The 23,541-nt window shown below is 41.6% G+C and overlaps 1 protein-coding gene across 7 annotated transcripts in view; it reads right to left on the reverse strand.

The window, feature by feature from the left end:
* The window catches only part of DCAF8 (DDB1 and CUL4 associated factor 8), a 43,033-nt gene extending 23,135 nt beyond the window's left edge, over nucleotides 1–19,898 (reverse strand). Inside the window, exons 1-6 of one of the 7 annotated variants that reach the window (XM_059934621.1) lie at nucleotides 19,787–19,898; nucleotides 18,658–18,730; nucleotides 7,253–7,401; nucleotides 5,340–5,414; nucleotides 1,130–1,800; nucleotides 22–162 (exon numbers count right to left, since the gene is read on the reverse strand). In XM_059934621.1, coding sequence (XP_059790604.1) covers nucleotides 22–162; nucleotides 1,130–1,800; nucleotides 5,340–5,388 — 861 coding nt within the window. In that variant the 5' untranslated portion in view covers nucleotides 5,389–5,414; nucleotides 7,253–7,401; nucleotides 18,658–18,730; nucleotides 19,787–19,898. The other 6 variants (XM_059934598.1, XM_059934606.1, XM_059934592.1 and 3 more) reach the window with 6 other exon arrangements.
* Between the last annotated feature and the right edge of the window lie 3,643 nt (nucleotides 19,899–23,541).

The following is a 23,541-nucleotide window of genomic DNA, read 5'->3' on the forward strand; positions in this document are numbered from 1 at the left end:
TTGGGGCAAGGGCTTACTTACCTTGTGGGATGCTCCCTTGTGCTGGGCCACACGCTTTGTATTCTTGCAGCACTGTGTAGCAGACAGCTCTGCTACCCGAACCTGCCCATCACGGGCACACATGGCCAGGGTGGAATCGCCACTGTTAGGAAGGAACTTGGCCTGGGATGTTAAGAATAAAAAAAAGGACAAGAGAAATTGAAGAGGTGAATTTGAGAGGGAAAAACATGATGACAACCCCAAATCATCTGCTTTTGCTACACAACAGCTGGAAACTTAGACCTCCTGCTCTTATACAGTTGGCTCAAGTCCAATTTCTCCCAAGGGTTAAAGGAGAGGAAAAGAAAAAATTTCTGATATGAGAGGATTTCTGTTGATTCTGTAAGGCTGAACTGGTATGAGTGCTCAGGTGAACTAGGACTATACCCAGAAAGAAAGAAAGGTAAGGGAAAAAGGAGAAAATCTTCCTTGATTCAGGAAGTAAACATAAACCTGCTACAAAGAAAAACGAAACTAGAGGGGATATTGGGGAAGGAAAGAGAACATGCTTAGGGATAAATGGCTAGTACCATATGATGGATGGGGCTGGTAAGTAAAACTTCTAGAGAATAACAAAATTAACTAATATTTATCAAATGTTTATTAAGTACCAGGCACGGTTCTAACTGCTTAGCTTCTACTGTTATTTAATCCTCATGACCCTGTATGTTATTAGCCCTATATTATAGGTAAATAAACTGAAGACAGAGGTTAAATAAACTTGCCCAAGATCACACAGCTAGTTAAGGGGTTGGACCAAGATTTAAACTCAACTAGACTGGTTCAAGAGCCTCTGCTCTTGTATTGTACCGCCTCCTAGCACGGCATTTAGCGCCTTCCTGATGATTTCCAAGCACCCTTCCTATTATAATGAGGCTTCTTACAGTCTCTGTGCTCAAGGAAACAAAAGGTTGCCGTGAGTCTTTCAGTGTATTTAACTCCTCTAAGTCATTATGGGAGCCAAGGAAGGACGGAGTCCTGATATCTAATTCCTACCACAACTCACTATCACTCCTACTCCAGGCAGCAGCTCAGGTTTATCTAACTCGTGCCTGATTTTCTCAGTTGCCAATCTGCTCCCTTGCCTCACCTGGAAGACATTGCTTTTGTGGCCGCTCTCAAAGTCCAATACTGGCTGTCGCCGCACCCAGTCCCAAACGACCACTTTCAGGTCATCGCTGCCACTGGCCAGCCAGGTGCCGCGCTGGTTAAAGTGCAGGGTGTTAACACAACCAGTATGGCCCTCAAGCCCATGCTGCAGGCGGAAACGCTGCACAAAGACTCTTGCCCCACAAGCCTCATACACAAAGCGGGCACTTGAACCCAGCTCCCGCTCCCGAAGGGCAGGAAGGGCTTGCCAGCGAGGTCGGGGCAGGACTGAGGTCTCCGAGGACACCCAGTCCTCCAGGGCCCGCTCATCATCTGATGAGTCCTGGTCACGGTTGGCCCGCTTGCGCTGTACGCGACGACGAGGATGCTCTTCCTCCTCCTCTTCTTCCTCCTCTTCTTCCTCTGAGTGGTCATGGACTTGGTTTTCATCATTGATGGAGTAATGGCCAGTGTCCTCCATGCTGTCAGAGTCCTTGTCTTCACCTGAGCTCTCTGTATCTGTGCCTCGACTTTCTGTGCTGGTGCGGTTGGGGCCACCATCATCCCCGGTCAAGCTCAAGCTCAGGTCTGAGGCCTCCACTTCAATGCCTGAGGATGTCTCCCTCCCCTCCTCAGCACCAGACATCTCCTCTGGACTGCTAGACAGGCTTCCTGCATGTTAGTGAGGAATGGGTAGGTGAGGGGGAAAAATAAGGAAATAAGATAGTGACCAGAAGGATTCCCACTCCTTAGTCTAAAAATTCATCCCACCAAAAGACCCAGAAACCAACTTTGGTCAAAATGTTTTCATTACATATGCTTATAAACAGTACCTTCTGAGAGGGAATCTTGAAAAGATGAAAACCAAAGTCACACACAAATAAAGAACTGCAGGACAACCAAAGATTATAATAAATTCTCAAGAAGCAAAGCACTGGCAGATTTTAAAAAAGTATGCCTGATACAACTACCTTAGGCTCTATTTTGCTAGATGGGCATCCATTAGTTATGGCACATAATTAAGCTGAACATAAGAAAAAAGAACAGCCATCCCTGGGCTTCCCTGGTGGCACAGTGTTTAAGAATCCGCCTGCCAATGCAGGGGACACGGGTTCAAGCCCTGGTACAGGAAGAGCCCACATGCCGCGTAGCAACTAAGCCCTTGTGCCACAACTACTGAGCCTGCGCTCCAGAGCCCGTGAGCCACAACTACCGAGCCCGCATGTCGCAACTACTGAAGCCCGTGCGCCTAGAGCCCGTGCTCTGCAACAAGAGAAGCCACCCAATGAGAAGCCCGTGCACCGCAACGAAGAGCAGCCCCCGCTCGCCACAACTAGAAAAAAGCCCGCGCGCAGCAACAAAGACCCAACACAGCCAAAAATAAAAATAAATAAATAAATTTTAAAAAAAGAACAGCCATCCCCAGCAAGAGTTGGACTATTTACCACTTCGAGAAAGCACCACTACCTCCCACCTCTTAAACCCTGAAGTTTCTTCCCCCGAGGTTTTAAAATCCACTAAGAATCCAGAAGGAAGTGCAAGGGACAAGTGGAAATTGTGACCATTTGAGTGGCTTCTTGCTCTCTTTTTTGCTGATAAATGTATTCTGCCTTACTTCCATTAATTTAATAATCGTAATACTAGTTTTAGATATAGGAATTCTAGTGAGACAAAGTTTTATCAGGAAGCATAAATAAAATTGATAAAAATCAGGGCTACTACAGTGGGACCTGAAAAGTTCATATTCTAGGTCTGCCATATTGGTAGTTATAAAATAACTGGGTCACTTTGAGCAATATAATCCCCAAAATTAGATACCGAATTCTCCTATCTAACAGCCAAATCATATTCTAGTGAGCACTTTGGCAATGTTCTAGGGCCAAAAGGACCAAAACTTCCAAACTAAGGTCAAGATGTAAAGAAAGGAAGGGGGTGAATGAAGATTTTAAACCCTGCTAATGGCCTCCTTTCCTCAGATGACAATAAATTTTATCTTGCCAGAAGTAAAGGCTATTAGGAAAGGCTGACCAGCTATGTGTGACTCTGGTATAAGCTATTCAACTCCAATACCACATTGATGTTTAAGGATTCAAAATGGGAATATCTTCTTGCTTAGTCATCTGGATTAGAGCAGTAATTTCTGAAGATCTTTGAAGCAATGGAACGTCTTTTCAATGAACTCTTAGGCAAAGCCCAATGAAGAAAACAGATAAACAATACACACACTTTTGGTTCAAGTAGTGACAGAAGGTTGGGAGACACACAAACAGCTCTTTTCAAAAAGCACCTCAACTAAGAGCACAGTGTGAAAACGACTAGGAACTGGAAGAAAAAGGGGAAAAGTGCAGCAATTTGCTCCCAGGAACTACATTTGCTGAGGCTGCTGTATATGCTGAGAAAGATTAATAATTGTGGTTTTTGAAATGAAATTGGGTTTGAGATTGGGAGTGGTGAGAAGGGATAAAATATCACACCCATCACTTCTGTGAAGAAGAAAAAAAAAAATGAAACATCAAAACTCCTAGCATTTATTGTTAAAATTAAGATGACTTTGGGGGCCTTACCACATTAAGATAAGGGCCAGAGCATATCACAAGCTCAGCAAGAGGACACTAACAGTCAGTGACCAAGATAATAGCTAGGGGTTGGCAAATTTTTTCTATAAAGGGCCAGATAATAAAAAGTTTAGGCTTCTAGGGGCTTCCCTGGTGGTGCAGTGGTTAAGAATCTGCCTGCCAATGCAGGGGACATGGGTTCGAGCCCTGGTCTGGGAAGATCCCATACGCCGCGGAGCAGCTGGGCCCGTGAGCCACAATTACTGAGCCTGCGCGCCTGGAGCCTGTGCTCCGTAGCAAGAGAGGCCGCGATAGTGAGAGGCCCGTGCGCCACGATGAAGAGTGGCCCCCACTTGCCGCAACTAGAGAAAGCCCTCGCACAGAAACGAAGACCCAACCCAGCCATAAATTAATTAATTAATTAATTAAAAAAAAAAAAAGTTTAGGCTTCTAAACTTTGGACCATATGGATGTATGGCACAACTACTCAACTCCACTGCTGTAGCACAAAAGTAACCATAAATACTATGTAAATAAATGCAGCATGACTGAGTTCCAGTAAACTACAAAAACAGCAGCCCGCAGGCCTGTGGATTTAGCCTGCAGGCCATAATTTGCCAATCCCTGATCTAGCTAATGGCCAAACTCCAAATCAATTGTATACCTCCAACCCCTCTAGAATCCTGTGCCTTTCAACTAAGCCCAGTGAAAACTCTGAATCACTCTCCTTTACAGAAGATAAATGAACACCAGTGGTAAGAAAAGAACAAAGGGGCAGTAAAACAGCATGCTGAAAGTCTCGCTCTCCCTTACTCACTTCATTGCTCTACCAAAGACGTCAACTAGAATTTAGACGATAATCTTAACCTACAAGGTGCTGAGGAATGCTGAACACTGTGCTGTCCAATTATATCCATTTGAAGGACCTCCTCTAGTTGGAAGTTGGCTCAGAGTGGATGCACTGGTCAAATAACCCAGGTAGTAGCTATACTCTACCAGAATCATGATATTCTGCCTTCAAATCTGCCGTAGACCCAGTGATTTAATACTTGGCAGCACTGGTGGAAGGAAGGAAAGGAAGCAGGGAGGGAGGGAGGGAGGGAAAGAAAGAAAGAAAGAAAGGAAGGAAAGAAAGGAAAGGAAGGAAAGGAAAAAAAGGAAGAAAGAGAAGAAAAGAAAAGAAAAAGAAAGAAAAAAGCCCCAACTGCATCTATTTATAACTTCATCTCTTATTTAATCTCTCTACTGAACTATGATCTACCATGAAAAGAGACCTCTCCTTATAACTGGGGAGCCTTGCCTTCCCAACAACTCCCTTGGTTCCACCACCAATTGGATCTTCTTTTTCTCCTTTATTAACAGCATCTCCTAGGTTTTGTCCACCCTTACAAAATTCCAAACCACTTGACCTCTTAGAGGGACAACTCTATTATTGATCTTCTGAAAACAATCAGATAAAAGCTGAAGGAGCAAAAGTACCAGGTAGTCCAAGGTGTTTCCTGTGTAGTTTCCTACACTCAAAACAACACAGGAAGAGTTCACTCTTAGGAAAGATTTCCTTCCCTCCGCTAAAATCCAGGTCTCCACTCTCTTTGCGGGAGGAGGAGAACCTCAGTCGATAGCAAAAATAGCTTCACCTTCATTATGGCCCCTTACCATTAGCTAAGTCTGTTTTGCCATCTGTGCTGCTCCCTTTGCTGGACATCTTGAATGACGTTTACTGCAGCCAGCCTGGATTGAGGAGAGTAAGAAAATGAAACAATTAGGAAACAATCTGGGAAAGATGGTAAAAGGCACCAGGAGATTTAACAATGTACAGCCTTTGTCATTTTTACAAAATTGATTTTTTTGTGTGTGCTCAGCAGGGCTTCTCAGCTGCTGAAAATTATGCCAGATAGTATCCCCCCATGTCTAAATTCTATAAAGACACATATCTTTGGGAGGCTAACTGCCATCTCTTCTCACTGAGTAACTGGCAGTGATTTTTCAGATGGGAAAGAAGGAACTGAAATAAATCCTGGAACAGCAGGTCTATATCAAGTGACATGTATTGCAAGCAAGCAGAGAGTCTTAACTCAATACAAAAAGCTAGCTTCAGCACTACCCTCTAAAGCAAAAACCTTCTGTTATAAATAATCGTCGTATGTATCCACAAACTCTATGAAACACTTGTCTTCACAACATGAAGAGGAAGGTCAGACTCTGAATATCATTTCACACACAAAACAGCAGAGATAGAAGAAATTGAGCTCTTGGGATAACAGCCTGAGCTTTATGGTCATTCAGATGCCTAGCTTCAAACATACAGGCACAGATATTAACTAAGGATTATAAGAAGCAGAGTCAAATTAGAACTCAGGAGTATCCTACCCCTAAAAAAGCACCTAAAAGTTTTTTCTTCCCTTTTATGACTAGTAAGTCAGTCACCAAGTGCAAGGCTGGAGAAGAAAGTGCAACACTTCCATTAAAACCATCTCAGTCCATTTCATAAAATGGCAAACACTATTTCACCTAGTTCCAAGAACTTTCACCAGGTTTGTCTGTTTAGCAAAGCCCTAACTAGGAGTCAGGGTACCTAGCTTTATTCCTTTTATACCACTATAATACAGTCATTATTTTTTCAGGGCCTCACTCCCACCTCAAGCAAATTCCAAAGAGCAAAGAATAATATTATTCAGACCAGAATTCTGTTAAGCCCTTTCAGTGCCTTGGACAAAAGGCAATGAAAAGACAAAGTATGATTATGACTCCAGTCCTTGTACCCAGGCACACTGGCCTCTAATCTTTCAACAGCCCTTTCATTCCCATAACAATTATCCCAGAAGCAGCCCCATCCTTATCTTTACCCCCTTCTCTCCTCTACAAAAATCCAAGTTGCTTCAAAAAAAATTTTTTAAAAGTGTCCTCTGCCAAGAGACAGCTGCCCAAAGCTTGCTCACATTAGGCCACGGCGGGGGAGTAGAAATAATGCAAGAGGAGGACTGAGGCTGAATTTGAGGGAGGGACACCTGGAAGGGTGATGATGAAAGACAATGCCAACAAAAAACAGATCTGTGAAGCCACATAAAGAAAAACAGTGAAGAGCTGTTTGCAGAGCAGGCTGTTTTCCTCCTCCTACTTCAGTGATGTATTTTTGTACAGCATTCCTCACACAACACTTGTTTTTTTCCTCTCAGTAGTCCCTGTTTATATTCTTTAGTAGCTCAGCAATATCTTCTTCCTCACCTAGGGCTTAAATTAATTACATTAATTGCAAAAGTTCTATGAAGCAGGGAAAACAACTGTACTACTTTAAGATTAAAAACTAAGGTCATAGGCATACCTTATGGTCAACTGAGAACAGAACTGATGTTTTCTCACCTCCAGAATCAAAACTGTCAACCACACCATACTTCCCATCTCACTGTTATCCACTCCTAGAGAAGAAGTATTGAGCAGCTCTAGAGACCCTTTCTCAAAACTGAATCTCATCAACTTCTACAGAAGCCCAGACTGCCTGAACTTTAGACTCACAGTGGCTCTAGAAAACACATTTGCTGGGCAGGAGGCGCCAAATGCCTAATGCTTACCTAGCTCTGAGAACCTCTTCTCAGAAAAGGAGAGCCATGAGGTTGAACCTATACCCAGAGGTTGTAAAGCTCATCTTCTGGGAAATTGGTTTAAGGTTCTTGCAAGAAGCGATCTTTTCTTTGAGGAAAAAAGTTCGCAGAATTTATTCCTAAATTCAGAAACAGAACAAAACCTGTGAATGCTTATGTCAACTCTGTTTAATCACCGAGCTGATAGGCAGAGAGCTTCTAAAAGTCACATTTTAGGGGCCACAGAGTTTAGTAAAATTAGTCCTAGGCTGAAAATTGGAAGTCCAGGGTTCTAGTACTAGCTAAGTTATTAACAAACTTTGTGATGTGACCTTGGATGTGCTGCTTAATCTTCTCTGGGCTTCATTTTCTTCTTTTGTAAAACAGTATCAGTAATTCCAGAGATGGTACAGTTAAGCAAAATTATATGTTAAAACTTCTGAAGAAGGACACTCTTAGAGCAGTGATCTCAAAACTGATTATGAACTTCTATCAGTGAAAACTTTGATAGTTTCATGAACCCACATTTAATCAATTCACATTAAATATTAAGCTTGATTTTTCCAGAAAAAACTTAAAATTTCAACATTCCCTCCCTATACACCACTGGATCATCTTCCATACCCCTTGGAGTACATACATTCCCATTCTGGGGGACCACTTCTCTAAAAAGCCAAGAAACTTCGATGACAGTGATAAAATACAATTACTTTGGGGATGAGTTGTGATCGTATAAATGTCTGTCAAAATGAAAAAACTTAAAACCATCTCAATTCTGGGGTAGAAATTAGAGTAAGTGCCCAAATTAAAGCAGGCTAAGGTGCTATGACTGTGCCCTAGGTCTTAATTAAGCATAGGAGTCACTCTAGAATTTCTTCCATCACCAAAGAATACAACCTTATTTTATAATTTGAGGTAGGGACCATATCTGACCCAAACTTAAATTACCTTCTTCACTCTTTAATGCACTCCATTCCCAACAAATCCACTGTTTTTACCTTGATCAATTTCCATGTAAAATCCAGTCCAGAGCAAACCAAACTGAGCCTGGAAGAGCTGATGAGCTCACTGCCCCAGGTAGCTGGGGAAGTTTAATTAGATTAGCTCTACTGCCTGTACTCTAAAAATAACCATAACCCCTGCCAAAGTGAAGGTTAAAGAGTAAACTATTGGGGGATGGGGAAAAAAGACCCAGGTGTCATTTTAATTTCTACCTAAGAAATTCCAGTGACCTAGATTTCTCCTGTCTTAATAAGAAAAAGGCCTTAAATTTTAAACCAAATACATGACAAAATATTAACTAAAAATCAAGCAGAGGGGGAGTTAAAACAGGATGTAAGAGTACTTTGTGGAAGAGGCACCAAACATCTCTTGTTTAAAACCAATGGGGCTGCTTTCTTATCCTAATATTGATGAAAGATTTATACAAGAAACCAGGTATACTAGAACAACAGGACATCCAAATTAAAAAAAAAGAAACTCGACTTGGACATTGTACAATATACAAAAAGTAACTAACTCAAAATGGATCATAGACCTAAATGTAAAAGCTAAAACAATACAACTTTCAGAAGAAAAACAAAATAGATAATCTTTGTGACATCAGGTTAGGCAAGTATTTCTTTTTTTTTGGCCACACCGTGAGGCATGTGGGATCTTAAGTCTCCCGACCAGGAAACGAACATGCACCCCCTGCATTGGAAGTACAGAGTCTTAACCACTGGACCGCCAGTGAAGTCCCCATGGCAAGTATTTCTTAAGATAGAATGCAAAAAAGCACAAACCATGAAAGAAACAATTAATTAACTGGACATACAAAAATTAAAAATCTAGTCTTCAAGAGACACTTAAAAAAACAAAAAGACAAGCAATGAACTAGAAGAAAATATCTACAAAAGACATATTTGACAGCAATCAGAATATATTTAAAATCTCTCACAACTAAATAACAATCACTTGAAAAATATGATCAACATTATTAGTCATTAGCAAAATACAAATTAAAACCACAATGAGAATCCTCTACACACCTATTAGAATAGTTAAAATTTTTAAAATAATAATAATAAAAGTTTACTTTATCAAGTGCTAACAAGGAGTAGAGCAACTAATGTCTCACACACTGCTCAGAGAAAGGTAAAATGGTAGTTAGTCACTTTGAAAAACAGTTCAGCAGTTTGTTTTTTTTTATAAAGTTAAACATACACTTACCATACAACCCAGGAATCCTACCCAGGTATGTACTCAAGAAAAATGAAACTATATATCCACCTAAAAATCTAAATGTAAATGTTTTAGTGGCTTTACTTAGATCCATCAAAAACTAAAAACAAGTGGTTTTCAGCCAGGTCATGTATAAAAAAATTGTGGTCCATCACACAATGAACTACTGACATATACAGCAACATGAATGGATCTCAAATGTGTTATGCTAAGTGAAAGAAGCAAGACTCAAACAGCTACATAGTATGGCTCCATTTGTAGGACATTCCAGAAAAGATAAACTATAGGGACAGAGAGCAAATAAGTCATTGCTGGGATTTGGGGAAAAGGAACTAACTACGAACAGTCATGAGAAAACTTTCTGGAATGATGAAAATGTTCTATGCCTCCATCACAGTGGTGTTACATGACTATGCATTTGTTAGAACCCATAGAATGGGTCAGTGAAACAAAAGGTAAATTTTACTGTATGTAAATTATCAATCAATCAATCAATCAATCTGGCCAGAAAAGAGAATGAGAGAGTGGGGCGGGGGGGGGAGAATCATGCAAAGTGTTAAATGACAGATACAACCCAACAATTAAAAATACTAGATTCTCAAGCCTGTGATTATTAACAGAAGTTAGCTAACACTGGCCAATAGGCCACAATAAATGAGAGCAAAATGTCCGGTCTTCTTGCTTGAAAATTAAAATGTGGAAGAATTTTTGCTGCAAACAACACTGCCTTATCAGAACCACATTAAAGGCAAGATGAATCCTGAACTCATAAGAAGTCTTCAACCCTACTGTCTAGGTGACAACTAAGAATACCAGAAGCTTAAAGTAGTCCAAAGTAGTTCTAACGGTTGTACTACTAATTTGTATACATATGCTTTTTATTTTTATCTTTAAAATTTCTCTCAAGTTCATTTTAACTCCTTTGGACTCTAGGGTCTATGGAAACTGGTCTGATAACTCTACCTTACCTCAGGTTCAATGGAAACATCAACTTGTAAATAATATTACTGTCCTTGATCCCTTTACTAAGACCTGAACTCATGCTCAGTGAGTTCCCTTGAGTTACATAATCTCAGCATTCTCTTGGGTCAGTCCAGCTGGGTCAGTCCAGCTGTCTCGTTTGGCATGTCTCATTCTGCAACTGAAGTGCCCGACTCTCTTACACAGACACCCATGTTTAAATGAGACAAGGTTTCAGAATTTCCTCTTAAAGTGAAATGTGATGGTAGAAACTACTTCAATTATTAGTAAGACATATCTGAGAGCCACACATCCCTGGTTCCTCTTGGGAGGACAGATGTCCCACACCACTCATGACTGAACAGCTGTTCAGGGTTGATCTCCATCCAAAGTACAAATTTGCTTTTCAGTCTTAGGTCCCACAGTCCATCTGGAATCAACCAGTCCTATTTTCTCCATCCCCAGTTTTTGCTTTCAAGCTGAAATGGCTCAATTTAAATTCATTCTCCTTACCTTACTGTTTTTCTACTTCACAATAAACACTTCTCCAAGCCAACTTTCCCAACTCCTGCTGCCAGCCCCACTCTAATAGTACAGTGTTTATTAATCAGACAGAGAACTTCAGACACTGAATTCAAAGGATGACCCCAAGGAAACTGAAACTCATACTATATAAACATGTTTACAGGGGGGCAGGCCTTTAGTTCTGGGCTACTCTCTATTAAAGTACTCGGAGGAGTTAAATATACTACACTGTCTCCTCTGGTAAACGGGACTGAGGAGCAGAAACTATAAACGTTTCTGGATCAGGGAAATTAATCTCTATTCCTATCTTGCAGAAGATGTAACAGCACTGGGTAACCCAACTGTATAGCAGCTCTAGCCTCTCTTTTTTATCTAAATTATAGGCCTCTGGCACCACCCAGTGGCCCATTTGTACTGAGACATGCTAGTAATACAACAATGTACAAGGCAATACAGGATCTACAAATATAAATAAGGCAGTCATAATACCTTTTGTAGCCAATAAGCAACTAGGAAAAACAGGTATACAACTATGATACAAGAGACACAAGTGCCAGTACCATTAAAAAAAAAAAAAAAAAAAAAAAAACGAATTTCCTAGCAGTCCAGTGGTTAGGACTCAGCTCTTTCACTGCCATGGCCCGGGTTCAATCCCTGGTCAGGGAGCTAAGATACTGCAAGCCGAGTGGCGTAGCCAAAAAAGGAAAAGAAAAAGAAAAGATAAACAGAATGTTGTTGTAGTTCAACAGAGTAAAGGATTATGTTTAGTCAGGGAGAAAGGAAAAGCTTCCATGGAGAAATTAGCTTTTAAACTGGACTTTGAAGGAAGGAGAGGATTTCAATGGGTAGAACTGAGGAAGCTATTCCATCAGGACCACGATGAGAAAAGACATGGAAGATGAAAAACCTGATTATGTTCAACAAAATACATGGGTAGTCTGGCTTGGCTAGATGCTGGGGTATATAGTTCATTAGTTAAGAAGTACAGTAGAAGGTGGTGTGTGTGTGTGTGTGTGTGTGTGTGTGTGTGTGTGTGAAGTATAGTAGAAGGTGTGTGTGTGTGTCATCAGGAAGATTTTAAGGATAATAAGATGGACTGAAATGGACAGTTGCCAAAGTTAAGAAGCAATGAGACCCTGTCTTAGACTGATGGCAGAGAAAATTAAAAGAATGGGGTCAACGTGTGAAACACTGTAGAGGCAGAATTGATAGAATTTGGCTCAATGAGCAGTAACAAAGCTCAAAAAATAAAAAAGACAAGTTTGAGTCTGGGTGCCCAGAGGAAATCAAGTGCCATAAATGAGAGACTGGCATGTGGGGGAAGAGAGGAATTTGATTACGTTTAAAATCCAAGTTGACATGTCAGGAAAGTAAGTGGAAAATCAATGTATGTCTGAAACCTGAGAAATAAATTAGGGCCAGAGATACAGGCTTGAGAATTATTTGTATAGATAAGCTTCAAAATAAAATCCCTTGTAAATTATACCTCACTAAAAAAACAAAACAAATAAATTAAGGACTCAAGAAAGGAAAAAAATCTTGGGGAATACCTACCCTTTGAAAAAAAGAGGGAGAGAAATGCCCAGGGAAGTTGAAAGAGTAACAGTTTTAAATGACTTGGAAGTCAAGAGATGAAAAGGTTTCAAGAAAGTGGGGATGGTTCTTGTTTCAAATGCTACAGAGTACAGAAAGGTGCAAACTGATAAAAGGCTGTAAGACTCAGAACTGCTTTTCCATGGAATTACCTCAGGAATTGAGTGAGAATGCTGGTTTTCTCCCTATTCAAGTATCATAAAATAAAAGGATTCAGCTATCTCTTCAGTTAAGTCCATTCAAATTATTCCCATAAAAAACTTATTAGGCTACCAATTAATCATAACCTGAGACCCATGTTTAAACAATTCAAAAATGTGTTCATTCATATTGTCATTTGGACAGACCTTTTATACTTTAAATACACTTTTATAAGAAATACTGATGGACTTCCCTGGTGGCAGAGTGGTTAAGAATCCGCCTGCCAATGCAGGGGACACGGGTTTGAGCCCCGGTCCAGGAAGATCCCACATGCTGCGGAGCAACTAAGCCCGTGCGCCACAACTACTGAGCCCATATGCCACACCTACTGAAGCCTGCGTGCCTAGAGCCCATGCTCCGCAACAAGAGAAGCCACCGCAGTGAGAAGCCTGCGCACCGCAACGAAGAGTAGCCCCCGCTCGCCGCAACTAGAGAAAGCCCACGCGCAGCAACGAACACCCAACACAGCCAAAAATAAACAATAAATTAATTAATTTTTTTTAAAAAAGTACTGAACTCTACCTTTCAGCTCAATTTGCTTCAGCACTTGGCATTGAAGAGCCCTGGTTTTTAAAGACAGCATATGGTATAATGGAAAGAAAAGGGCTTCGGTGTCCGTCAGACCTCGGTTTGAATTGTACTTCGACCATCTACCCTTGAGTTTGTTTCTTTCGTAAAATGGGACAATATCATTACCCTGAAGGAGCTGGTTTAGAGGATTAAACACAACATTTGCAACTGGCTGTCTGTACGTGGTAGGCATTTATATTATTTTTCTAGCTTCTCATCTCTGATTCCAGACTGCATTTCCTAGAGAAGCCTGGGCTTCTTCACCACTCAACAATGATCCTCCAAACATTGTACACAAATCAACACACAGTTCCAAGTCTATGGAATCTGCTTACCTACTCTCACTGGCCTTTTAAAGAATTCAGAGAACTCTGTTAATACCTTCTTTTGAGTACATTCGTGTTCTGTGAACTAGGGTAAAGCAATATACCCAGGAGCCCACAGCATAAGTCTCTTTAAGTCTTCTCCCTTTCTAAGGTTCAGAAGATAGCCAAGATGAGAACTTCAAAGCAACCATCACAAATGATGATGAGGAAGGTAAGAAGTCCTACATCAACTATACTACAAACAAGGAACTCTGTTCCTCCATTGGATGAATGCCTTCTCTCCCTGTTGGTAGTACCAAATGCCCTGTGTTTATAGTTTATTGGCTTTAATTCTACTAACAGTATTTCAGAGTATGTTAGGAATGCACTAAGTGCTATCTCCAGCAACAGAGCTAAGGAATGTTTTATAATAACATTTAAGCACATTCATCTTAATTTAAATCATTTTAAGGAAAACCCATTTCTTAGGAAATTTCATTGTGTTCCCACTATGAAATGATTTATATTTACATCAGAATCCAGTCCCCATTACCAGTTTTTGCCATTCACATTTCAAATTTTTCTTAAATTGTCTGAAAGGACACTACAGAGATGAAAGGGTACAACTTACGATAAAACAATAAAGAAAGAGAGGCTAAAACATCAAGAAGTGCCCTCCTATCTGCACGAGACTAGAGGACAGAGTATAAATAATGTGGGTCCTAAGTAAGGTTAAAAACATACCTGATAATGTGGCAATGCTTAAAGTGCACCAGAGGAATATAGCCTCTTGGCTACCACTAGAGGTAAATCCTATAATAGCTTTCCAGATGGCTAACAACAACAACAAAAAAGACATGTGAGGCAAGCATGGATGCTTCACATTAGAACTTGCCCAGGCCTCCTTAAATAGTATCCTCAGAGAATAAGAGCAAATATCTAACCTCTCAGATACAATAATGAAAACTTTTGCAGTAACCCAATCCATTTAGACACACTACGTTTCATTAATAAGATGCCATCTTTGTCAAATTAATCATTCACCATGCCCTATTTGCAAACTCAGGGCAGCCTTAATTCATTAGTTTATCTTTGGCATACACATTCCTTGGGTTAAGGCAGTACTTGAGAAACTGGGCTTCTGGCCCAGAAACTACGTCCTGTAGAGGTAGAGATAAAGACTGCTATAAAGAAGTGACCAATTCATAAAACGCATCACACTCTAACTTTTAAAGACCTTTCAAGGACTTTCTTCTCACTCCAAAAATAACTGAATCAGTAAATAAGAAGAGGTAGCCCCTTTTTCTGACCAATTTTAACAGTGATAAAGTTTCTTGGGTATACTCACAAAAATGAAAGATGAACAGTTTTCAATATTACTGTAAAGCTAATCTAAAATCACCAGCATTTGGCTCTGGAACTAAGATATACATAGTCACTACGTCCATGACTGTTGCTGATTCAATTCTTTCAGTTGCCTGGGTTCCCAATGGCTGAGAGTAAATAACAGATTATCTTGGCTCACTGATAATCTGCTTTAAAACAAAAAAACTAATTCAATCTTAAAAACTAACTTTAACACCAATGTGATGCAATAAAAAGCTGTTTGGATAATTCTGTCTTTTATAATCTGGACACTTCCTAGACATGTTTAGAATAACTTTTCTACAGCAGAAATAATCCAGAAATAAATCTATCTACTGAAAACAAAGGTCAACCCGTCACTTCATGATTTTTTTTTTTTTTAAAGGATATTTTATTTTACTTTTTTTTTTTTTTAAAGGAATTCCTTTATTTTTATTTTTTATTTATTTATTTATTCATTTTTGGCTGCGTTGGGTCCTCGTTTCTGTGCGAGGGCTTTCTCTAGTTGCGGCATGCGGGGGCCACTCTTCATCGCGGTGCGCGGGCCCCTCATTATCACGGCCTCTCTTGTTGCGGAGCACAGGCTCCAGATGCGCAAGCTCAGTAGTTGTGGCTCACGGGCCCAGTTACTCCGCAGCATGTGGGACCTTCCCAGACCAGGGCTCGAACCCGTGTCCCCTGCATTGGCAGGCAGACTCTCAACCGCTGCGCCACCAGGGAAGCCCCACTTCATGATTTTTAAAGCCTGTAACTCACCTGATAGAATACAGGACCTAGACCATGAAACTCTGAAGATCTCAGTCTCCCACAACAGGGCATACTTCTATAAAATGTCTTCTACTGGAGTCTGTTTGCTTTTGAAATGCCAGTATTGTTTTAAACTGGCAACAAAAAGACATTTCTTTTAGCTTTCTCTGAAGACAAGCTTCTGTCTTAGGTTGATCCTAGTCAAAACTAAGGATCATAGCACTGAGACTGATTCTTATACATTTAACAGGCTGCTGAATAAAATGCCCTGTCAGGCTGGTGGTGGGAACTAAGGTCATAAGCATACCTAGCCTCCCACTGCAGCCACGGTAGGTAATACTTCTTAGTAAGGTGCAACAATTCTTATGCAACACCCTGAAATATAAAATATCTTCAGAAATATAAGAATTTTACAGTTGTGGTCTACAGACTAAAAATATTGATTCACTGTATACACAGGTGTCAACCTGGAGCATAAAATGTGAAGCCTTTCTTGGTAGTGGTGATGGTGGGAGTGGGTTCTTCCCAGCACATACAGTAATAAGGAACAGTCAAAGTTATGCCTCTTTCGACATATTGCCTTTTCTCCTCCCACACCCACTCTCGCCCTGCTGAACACAGAACTCTAGACCTCATAAATAACACAAATAATAAAATGCACCTCACTACCCTCCACCCCAAGAGTCTTTACCTTTGAACAGAGAGAATTTAGACCCTAGATGGTGGTAATGAAAGTTGGTCAACTCTAAGTTGATCACTGGCCTGAATGAACACAGTTGCTTTCATAGCAATGTTATCAACACTTCCTTAATTTTCATGTGCCCTTACCTCCCTCAAAAAGATGTGAAAGAGAAACCAACAAGAGGTTAAAAACTTTTTATCTGTGCTGTCGTATTATTAAGATGGTCCAGCTGGGGAGATGAAATAAAAAACTCTGCATTCCTAACTCCCTAGCCCAGATTTACTTCAGAAAGAAAGGAGACCTTTTCATGGTCTAGTTCTTTGACTAACTATTGATGAGGACCACTGCAGAGCCCAACAACTTGGAAAAAAAAATGTATTCCTTCTATGGCAAAAAGGAAAAGGCATAAGAGGTAGCTAGAGCTGAGGTGGTGAACAACATTGAAAGCTGGAAGGAAAGGAGTTACAATACTTAGGTCAACTCTGATTAGGTGAGCTAAAAGAGAGACCAAGAGGCAGGAGCAAAGAACAAAGGAAACTTATTGATGTTTAATTTAAGAATGCATTTAGAAATATACATACATCAACATCTAATATTCCTGCTGTCCTCTGGTCTGGAACTCCCACCAGACTAAACTGAATCATGTTCAGAAGACAACCCTAGGTGGGCACCTACAAAGAACACATCTAAGCTGACCAATTAAAAATGAATCTGAAGGGTTTCCCTGGTGGCGCAGTGGTTAAGAAGATCCCTGGTCCGAGAAGATCCCAAATCCCGCGGAGCAACTAAGCCCGTGCACCACAACTACTGAAGCCCGCGCACCTAGAGCCCATGCTCCGCAACAAGAGAAGCCACTGCAATGAGAAGCCCGTGCACCACAACAAAGAGTAGCCCCCGCTCAACACAACTAAAGAAAGCCCGCACACAGCGACAAAGACCCAACGCAGACAAAAATAAAAATTAATTAATTTTAAAAAAATGAATCTGAAAAATTAACCAGAAAAACGTGTTCAAAAGCAAAATGCAAAGAAGTGTAAACTAACGTATAACTTATTCAAAGCTATATCAGTGATGTGCAAAGAAAAGAGAAAATATTTTTTTAGTGTCCATCTTGGGCTAGGCATAATGTAAGACCTTTATATAAGCTTCCTCATACAATACTGACAATGACCCTAGGACGTAAGCAGTATTATCCCACTTTTACACATGTGGAAATTAAGACTCAGAAAAGTTTAAGTAACTTGCCCAAGGTCACATGGCTAATAAATCTTAGTACAGTATTTAAACCCAGACCTACCCAGTTCTAAAGACTGTATTTTCCCCTTTTTATCTTATTGATACACATACATACTACCAATAATAATCTTATTCTAGTTCATAATGAGCCGTGTGGAATAAAACTCACCAATGTCACACTCAACCTCTTCCTACTACAAATCATAAAGATATTAAGAATCAGCCAGGCCTACCTTCCAGAGCCACTCAGCTCTTCCGTCACAGCCTATGAAACTCAACCACAGCACTATTCTCTGCTACCAGAAATCTAACACCCTTACAAAAATTACGTTTACAAGTATGTCCTAACTCCCTCTGTGGGACGGGCCCATGCTGCTGAATGCACAGGATGATTCCTCTGCTAACCAAGAATTCTTCAGACCAGATATAAAAGAGCACCACTACTTTTTTTTACCAAAAATTTATCACTGTGTCCTGAAAAGTTGGAATTCTGAGGTGGATTGGACTCAGTCACCAACTAAAGGCAGCACCACTCATCACTCACTAGCTTTTAGTTAAAAGCGGCTAAATATTCTCCATAGCAAGAAATGACAATTTAAAGTCCTGAGAGGCAAAGAGACTTGATTTGACAAAAAGCTAAACAGAACTCAGGCAAACTAGTTCCCACCTTTTAACAGTGTAAGAAACACGATCCGCACAAAGGCAAAACACAAGGCAAATGAATAAAGAAAGAGGGAGATACATTCACTTCTAGGCTTAACTGTAGTCATGTGAAAATATACAGCAATAGTTTACCACAGAAAGTCAAGAGGCGCAGAGCCAATTAAACTTGTAAAAGTAATTTAACCAGAGCTGGAACAAAGCCAAGAACAATACCCAACTCTTTGGGAAACTGTGGTAGGAATTTTATGACTAGTGGTCAGCACTTGAGCACCAGGGTAGGGTCTGTCTTGCACTCAGGAATTTAAATGCCTTCAACTCCTACTCACCTTTCCTCCTTTATCACTGAAGTAGGGCCAGGCTGAGCTCCTGAGAAAATAGGTCTGTTGATTCACTGAAGGACTGAGAAAAGTTAAAAGTTTAAATGGCAAAGGTGTCTCTTCTACTAAACATAATAAAAAATATTTATGAATACGTTACTATTTTTTAGACCTCCTTAGAACTATTTAGAACCACCGTAATTTATCTAATTCTGACTACTGAACAAATAACTTACAGTTACAGAAATTAAAGGAACCAGGCAAGTAATCTCCCAGCTCCACTAAAACGTAGAAGCCATTTAAAAGGAAAACCTGAATCTTTTCAACGCTAACCCCTAACCAAACCTCTCAACAAGAAGCCACAGAGCAGCGGGGAAATCCCGGAGAGAACGTGATAGCGCTAATGCCGGTTTGTTTACAGACTCCAGCAACAATCATATGAGTCAGAAACTCAAGCCACCAGATGCTTTCCAACTAACAGGGACCAAATGGGACCGTTCTACGGTGTCCTGAACGATTTAGGGGTGAGGGGAGGCAGGCTACGAGAATTACATTACAAAAGGTACAGGAACAGACAGCAACAACTGACTGCGGGGTAATCTTGGACCTCGGCCTTCCGTACAAGGTGCTGGGCCCGAGAACTCGGGATGGGGGAGGGGGCACACTGCGCGGTGGTCCTGAGGTGACGGGGAAACGCAGGGGGAGCCACGTCCCCAATCTAAAGGGGGGAAAAGCGCACACAAATGGGTCACCCGACGAGGCAAGGCGTCCCTGAAGATTGCGGGGCAGGCTCCTGGGGGCAACCCTGGGGCTGACCTGAGGGAAAGGCAGCCAATCCTCCCGGCGGTGACTCAGGTCAGGGGAAGAAGCCCTGAGCCCTGGGAGCTTGGGAAAGAAGTCAAACCTATCTGGAAGAGGAGTGGGCCAGGGGAGAGGGGGGCAGGCCAAGCCGGAACGAGACACGGACCGGGTAGGTCAAGGGGGGGGGTGTCCGGCTGGGGCAGTTACAAGCACGGGAGCCGGCGAGGCTCAGCAGCCTGCTTCCTGTCTTGGGTCATCCTTCTGCCAGAGGCTGCTCCGACTGTTCCACGCCCAGCCGCCCTGTCCACTGCCGCCACCACCGCCGCCGCCATCTTACACTGGCCAGCGGCCGCCACCACCACCGCCTCCGCTCTCTGCGCTTGCGCCTGCGCCGCCACGCTTTCCGGCCCCGTTTGCGACGATGTGCTGGAGAAGACTGGGGGAAGAGCGGTCGCGCGAGCTCTCCGCTCCCAGCCCTCCTCGAAGGACGCATAGGGGGCGGGGCTTAAGACCAACGGAAAACGGAGCGAGGGGCGCGTGCGCAATACTGAGGAGGCAAAGTTGTTTTCGCAGTGTTCTGGGCGGCTGACTTTGATGCTGAAAAGAAATACGAATTAGACGTCTCCCGGAATTGTGGTAGAAATCAGCTTCATTTCTAACAGGCTGGCAGGCAACCTCCTGGGCGACTTCCATTTTTGCCCTGTTTTTTTATACTGAGAACAAGCAGTTCTCTACAGAAGGTTTCTTTTGAAAACCCCATTTCCTTTGGGGTTGACCTTGTTAAGTGGTTTCTATACCCACGAGAGCCATTTACCCCCGAGACCTCCATTTTCCCATTTTTGAATACGGGATTCAGAAGCCTGAGGTGCAGCTAAGCTGTTCAGGAGGTTCTTTCTCTGAAGGGGGGTAGTGTGTGCAAGTTGCCCAAGAATTGGACGGGGTATGTACACTCTGCCTCGTTCTGACACCTGAAAGAAGAGTGCAGAAGGCCCCTGAAAAGGTTACTCCCAGCTGCCAGGCCAGGGGGTTTCTAACCAGTAGGCCAGGGTGAAAGGCTCCGTGTCACCTCCTCTACCGCTACCATCCTATTATAAGTCATTATATATTACCTAGACTATTGCAATAGACGCCTAGCTGGTTTGTGTACTTCCATTATTGCCCTGCTAGTTAAATAAAGGCAGCCACAGTGACCTTTTAAAAAGTAAGCCAGGTCATATTATTGCCCGCTCAAAACCTCCAAAAGCTTCCCATCACACAATAAAAATCAAAATGATCAAAAGGGCCTCCAAGGAAGGCCCTACATGATGTGGCACCTATTTCTCTGATTTCATTTTCTCCCATACTACGTAGCACTGCTCTAGCCCTTTTGGCCTTCTTGTTGTCACTCCAACCAAAGCATGGAAGCCCCAGGGCTTTTGCACTTGTTCCCTCTTATTGAAATGTTCATCTACCATATCTTTACTAGACTTGTTCTGTCCACTTAATCAGATATCTACCCAAATGCTACTTCCTCAGAGACACGGCTCTTAACTATTCCAACTAAAATTGTACACTACCATCTTCCTCTGTTCTCTCACTCTGCATTTTTTCATACCATTTTTTACCTATAACATTTAACCTATAATTATATATTTGTAATCTAACAATACTATTAGAATATAAGCTCTATAAGGGCAGGGGCTATGTCTTTTTTCATCTTTTTAACCCCAACACCTAGGAGGGCTAAGACACAAAGTTAACTATCTAGTGCCCTACCATTCTATTCATTCTTTCATTTACTCCATCAACAACTATTGGATTCCTGCTACGTGTAAGGCCCTCTTCTAGGTACTGAGGCTGCAGCAGTGAACAAAACAAACCAAGATTCCTGCATTCATGGAACTTCTTTATTAGCGCAAGGGTTGGGAGTGTAGGGGGAGGAGAGGGGCACACAGACAATATTAAATTATGAAGAATACTGTAAAGGAAAATAAAGCAGGGTAAAAGTGGGTTACCTGAGTAGGTGTGCTCTTCTACATACGGGGTTCAGGGAAGGCCCCTCTGCTGAGGTGACATTTAAATAGAGATTTGAAGTGAGAGAGTAAGTCATACACACTAGGGAAAGAATCTTCCAGGTAGAGGAAACAGTAAGGTAAAAAGACTTGAAGGTTGAGTGTATGGTGTATTCACAGAACAGCAAGAAAGCTAATGTGGCAAAAGAGCGGGTAGGAAATTACTTTGGAGAAACACAATGGGAGCCAGATCACTTACGGAGTTATAGACCAAGAAGGGGACTTTGGATTTTATCCTAAGAGTACTAGAAAGCCATGGAGGGCTTTGAGTAAGAGTGACATGATCTGATTTATAAATGAAGAGATTCATTCTGGTTGATTCTTTGAGAACTACCGGCAGGGAGGCAAAATAGAAGCTGAAAGACCAGTTAGGAAGCTATTGCAGAAGACCTGCAAGACTACTGCTGCACTTGAAGTGGTAGGAAGTGGTCGGATTCAAGATGTACTTTGAAGGTGGCAGAGGTGATTTGCTAATAGATTGAATATGGGGTACAAGAGAAAGAGTCGAGATATCTCAGGTTTTTTGACTTAAGCAACAGGACAAATAGTAATGCCATTTACTGACATAGAGCTCAGGGTGGGGGCGGGGGTTCAGAAGGAGAATTTTTTGGGGGAAAATGTCCAGTTCTATCTTAAACAGGTTAAACTGGAGATGCCTATTAGATTTCCAAATAGAGCTACTGAGTAAACAATTGAAATATGAATCTGAAGCTCATAGGAAAAGAGACAATTGGTGGTATAAATTGGGGAGCTATTAAGGTATAAATGGCATAGATAAGCACTAGATGGGGAACATTCACTTAGTTAATGTGGAAGAAAAGAGAAGCACTCTATAGACTGAGCCCTCTAATCCTGAGGCACACCAACTAGTACGGGTCAGACAGAAAACCCGACAAAATTTATTTAAAAGGAGCAACAAGGAAATAGAATTTAAAAACCAAGAGAACAAGGGATCTTAGAAGACAAAATTTTTAAATATTTCAAGAAAGGCACTATAAACTGTCATTCCTGTTTAAGAGTTTGAGGCTAAGATGACTGAAAATTGACCACTGGATTTGGAAACATGGAGATTATTTAAGATCTTGACAAGAGGGACTAAAGTGGAGCTATGGAGATAAAAGACTCCCCCTCTGTGGTGTGGTTTCTGTGCTCACTGCTTTGATAGGCACCATTGCTATTACCACCAAATCAATTGCTATTACCAAATCTTCTTTTTCTTATTTTGGGCTTTCCTATTGCGTTTGAGGTTGTCATAATCGTTACCCCTTCTAGATATTCAATCCCACTGATTTCTGTGACACTACATTCCATAGTTCTATTTATATCTCTCTGACCATTTATTTCATGAGATTCTCTTCCTCTTCATTCTACATTTTTTTCCAAAGTGATCTTATCCATTCTTACAGTCCAAACTACTATCCACATAATGATGACTCCTACGCCTTTATTTCCAAATCAGGATTCTCCTTCAAGCTTTAGACTGACATACCTGATAGCCAATGGCACTTTTTAAAAAACAGCTTTGGGGGACTTCCCTGGTGGCGCAGTGGTTAAGAATCCGCCTGCCAATGCAGGGGACACGGGTTCGATCCCTGGTCCAGGAAGATGCCACATGCTGTGGAGCAACTAAGCCCATGCGCCACAACTACTGAGCCTGCGTGCCACAACTACTGAAGCCCGTGCGCCTAGAGCCTGTACTCTGCAACAAGAGAAGCCACCGCAGTCCGCAATGAGAAACATGTGCACTGCAAGGAAGAGTAGCCCCCACTCGCCACAACTAGAGAAAGCCCATGCGCAGCAACGAAGACCCAACGCAGCCAAAAATAAATAAATAAAATTAAAAAATAAATAAAAAACAGCTTTATTGAGATGAAATTCACATACCATACAATTCATCCATTTAAAGTGTACAATTGAATGGCTTTTGGTATATTCGCAGATATGTGCAACCATCACCACAGTCAATTTTCAATCATTTTCATCACCTCAAAAAGAAACCCAGTCCCCTTTAGGTATCACCCCCCCCCCCCATTTTCCCATC

This window comes from Balaenoptera ricei, chromosome 1 (genome assembly GCF_028023285.1).
Source record: "Balaenoptera ricei isolate mBalRic1 chromosome 1, mBalRic1.hap2, whole genome shotgun sequence".
NCBI classification, from domain to species: Eukaryota; Metazoa; Chordata; class Mammalia; order Artiodactyla; family Balaenopteridae; genus Balaenoptera; species Balaenoptera ricei.